Raw genomic sequence first — 4,058 nt, 5'->3', positions numbered from 1 at the left:
AGTGCTACAAATCTTCTTGTCTTGTTCTTGCGCATCCTTACGACTCAAATGTATCATCATTTCCCTAAATCTGAGCCCTTTTGTCCCCACCACTTTTCAACCACCAATTCTCCACCTATTAGAGAACACTTTTGCAAGGCATTGTGTGCATGCTACATTCTCATTAGGAGCTGAACGCCCTAGAATGAGTCTAGAATCGGCCCTGGTTCTGGGTATGCGGCATATTTTTTTTTTATTCCACTTTCTCCTGACCGTGAGTTCCCACTTGGCCAGTTCTGATGATGTCAAAGATTTTTCATTCGCTTTTCTTGGCTGGAGGAAAGTTTGTTCTGCAAACTGGAAGCAAGGCTGAGCGGCTGCACCATGTTCAGGTCTTTTTATACATCCACGTGTTTACATCGCTGTACAGCTCTTTATCAGTGGTGTTGAAGTTAACGTGTGGATTTGTGGTGTTTCAGTTAGTTTTGGTTTCCACCTCCTTGTCTCATTCTTGTACCCAAAGTCCCAATCGGAGTTCTAGATCTGGACTAATCCCCCCACTTATAGGAAATATCCACTTGTCCTCTCAGTTGTCCTTTTTGTGATTCACTTTAACTTATAATGCTGTGTTCAAACGTGTCTTGAGTGAATTTAAAAAGATAGATTGCTTTTTGTAAGATCAATAGATTTTGGTGTGTAGTACTTGTTACTTTTGATTACTTAAGTATTTTTAAAACCAGGTACTTTTTTTACTTTGCTTGAGTAGGTTTAGACTGTATAACTTATAATTTTAGTTGAGTAACATTTTTCGTGTGGTATCTGTACTTTTACTTAAGTATGAAAATTGAGTACTTCTTCCACCACTGAGTAATGTACAGTTTATACCACTTAAGTCTTTACTTGTGTCTCATTAAATCAGTCGAACACTCAGTACTGTCCAACTTATTTCTGTGGATACAGTATTTGTATATGCAAATTACCGCGTAACTCGTTATCAACTGGTACTGCTAACAATGACTACCAGCATTCATCTTGGTTTTTCAGCTTAAAATCTGTTGTATGCTGGAACGTGGTCAACTCGGTTGTGATGTCATTTCCAGCTCCGACTTCAGAGGTAAATGAAACGTTGCCAGGTAAGGTAAATATCAGCACACATGTAAAACTGATAATAATAACAATTAAAATTCAGAAAGTAATTTACTATGTAAATGTGTATTAATTTAACATTTATACCATTAAATTACTATATCTTAATGTTAGTTATTAACGTTTGTCAGATAATTAGCTAAAGAAAGAGTTGAAGATTTTTCTCCTTTAACCTGCTTTTCATGAATTTTTTTTAGCCATGGTGTGAAGATTTAACGGTTATTAAATACTTTTGAGTAAATGTTAGCAATGGAATTGTGAACAGGTTAGCATGCTTATGATAGCATTTAGCTCACAGCAGGATTAAGATGCGTGTGCATGTGTGTGAGCTATCTGCTGACATGAGGCTGTGAATGTAAGAGCAGAGCGCCACCTACAGGCAGTGACGGTGTCATTGAAATGGGTCCCGGTTCTCCTGCTACTGCTCAAATACAAATACAAACTGAAACCCAACTCATCTATAAATTGATCAACTCAAACACAAGCTTTCTATTTCAGCTTTTTAATTGTGGGGTATATATAAAAGATTTACCTGCTTCAAAACACCAAATCAAAGCAGATATATGTGTTTTCTGACAGTGAAAACAGATCTCTACAGAGGGATCAAAATTACAGATAAATAAACATAAAAAATACTTTTGTGCATGAATATTCATCCTCTTTAACAGGAAATGTCAATGGTAAAAAGTACATTTACTCAAGTAGACCTACTGTACTTAAGTACAATTTTTAGGAACTTGTAGTTTACAGGAGTATTTCCTTTGTCTGGTACTCCATATTTCTCCTCCACTACATTTCAGGGAAGAATATTGTACTTTTTACTGCACTACATGTTTTTGATAACTTCAGTCACTTTGCAGGTTCAGATTAATAACACAAAACATAATCAACTACTAAATGATGATGTATATAAAGTCATTAAAATTAGCCCCACCTTTACCAGCCGCAACATTAATGCATCAATTATTATAATCCAATAGTATATAATATTCTGGGCCATTCTGCATAATGAGTGCTTTAAGTACAGTTTGCTGCAAATGTTTTTTGTAAATTTAGCTGACGCTTTTATCCAAAGCGACTTACAATTGCTCTGGAGCAACTAGGGGTCTTGCTCAGGGACACAATGGTGGATGTCTCACAGTGGGAATTGAACCCAGGTCCCCGACACCAAAAGCAAATCTTATCTATGCGCCACCACCACCACATGTAAAAATGCTAAATGCAGTCTTTACTTAAATTTCTACACTGTGGTGCTGCTATTTTAACTTAAGTTCAGCAAATCACATCATTAGAGTTCACCAAAGTTAGTGACTGTTTCAGCTGATTGTGGTGTAAATACACCTGTACCTGGTGAGTTAGTGTCGTGCCAGAATGTCCACCTTGAAGACAAAGAAACACTCTAAACAACTCTGTGAAATAACTTCATGGGAGAAACTTTCCAAGTCACTGAACAGCCCCTGGAGTTAATTTGATCATTCGGAGATTCAAAGTGAAATAATTTGATATATTATTCAAGCTAAATTGAATTCAGAATAGTATTTTTCCAGGGTTATCGGCGCTGACTGGTGACAACGCCGCTGTTGTGAAGAGACGCTTTATGAAATAAAAGTATAATTCTGAAAAGTTATGAAATAAACAAATATCACACATGTAATTAATTAATCCTCATCAGCTTCCACAAAGTGGTTGCTGGTCTTCATGGCTCCACACACACAAGTCAAAATAATAATAAACACACTGTACAAACAGGGCCAGAAGGACACATTGATAATACGACAATAATGAGACAGCAGGAGGACAGGTGCAGCTTAACAGGTTAAATTCAGAGACTTTTCCCTTTAAGAAATCAACAACATCATGAATATAATCATCCTCTTTATCTCTAACTGCTCTGTTCCACTGTCACACAGACCTTCACTGCTGACAGCTTCAGCTCATCTAAAGTGTGAATGGATGGAAACATCCTCTCAGTGAAAGTGTGTGTGAAGGTGTGTATGTGTGTGTTAGTATCAGGATCAGAGAACGACAGCTTTCCTCTGTTCCAGTCCAGATTCACTCTGATCCTCTGGAGCTTCTTCTGAACTCTGAGATCAGTGGGTGAAGCTGATGGTGACCATGTTAAGTATTTATCTATAAAGAACCATAATCCCCATAATCCAGACCCTATGTTGTCTCCCTTTCTTTGAACAGACTCTGCTAACACACCCAGTGACCAGTCTGTACTGTCTCCAACCTCGACATCCCAGCTGTGAGTCCCTGAGTTAAAGCCCTCAGAGCCCAGAATAGAGTAGTAATAATCAAACCTCTCTGGATTGTCAGGAAGCTGCTGTTCCTCTCCTCCTCCTCTCACACTGGTCAGATCTTCAGACAGGATGAGTCTTGGACCAGCAGTGTTTGGGTCCAGAATGAGAGGAGTGTAGGAGACCATGTCCTTCATCTTGTTCCAGATGTTGAAGGCCAGGTTGCCCAGGTGTTTGGCCTGGTCTATCAGAGCTCCTGAGGGCAGCTGTGGATCATCCAGCAGGGGGCGCTGCTGGACTCTTTCCACTGCAGCCTTGTAGTTGAGCAGGAATGAGACGTCTTCAGCTCTCAGCTCCTCCTCTGTGGCTCTGACTGTGTCTGAAAGAGCTGCTATCTCTCTGCTCAGAGCCTCCATCTTCTCCTTCATCATCTGACTCTTCTGCTCCTCTTCCTCCCATAGTGCCACCAACCTGGTCACCTCTTCCTCCTCTAGAAACTGCTGAAGCTTCTTAAACTGCTCCTTAATCTGCCTCTCTGTGTGTCGGGCCTGGACCTTCATGTGTTCTGCTGTTTGATCAAACTTCACTTTAACTTGTTCACAAACCTTTAACTTCTCCTTTAAGGGCTCCAGAGTTTCCTGAAGTTCCTTCTTGTGTTGTCGTGCAGCTTCATCGATGGGTCTGAATCTGTGG

The 4,058-nt window shown here is 39.7% G+C and overlaps 1 protein-coding gene across 1 annotated transcript in view; it reads right to left on the bottom strand.

Moving 5' to 3' along the window:
- Positions 1-2,909: 2,909 nt before the first annotated feature.
- The window catches only part of LOC123956483 (nuclear factor 7, brain-like), a 1,872-nt gene continuing 723 nt past the window's right edge, over positions 2,910-4,058 (bottom strand). The window contains exon 2 of the mRNA XM_046028693.1: positions 2,910-3,796. Within this exon, the coding sequence (XP_045884649.1) occupies positions 3,008-3,796 (789 nt within the window). The 3' untranslated portion in view covers positions 2,910-3,007. The remainder of the gene's footprint in view (positions 3,797-4,058) is intronic.

The sequence above is a fragment of the Micropterus dolomieu genome, linkage group LG18, assembly GCF_021292245.1.
Source record: "Micropterus dolomieu isolate WLL.071019.BEF.003 ecotype Adirondacks linkage group LG18, ASM2129224v1, whole genome shotgun sequence".
Taxonomy (NCBI): Eukaryota; Metazoa; Chordata; class Actinopteri; order Centrarchiformes; family Centrarchidae; genus Micropterus; species Micropterus dolomieu.
The sequence above is the reverse complement of the archived record's forward strand: the minus strand, read 5'-3'. Positions and strand labels throughout refer to the sequence as shown.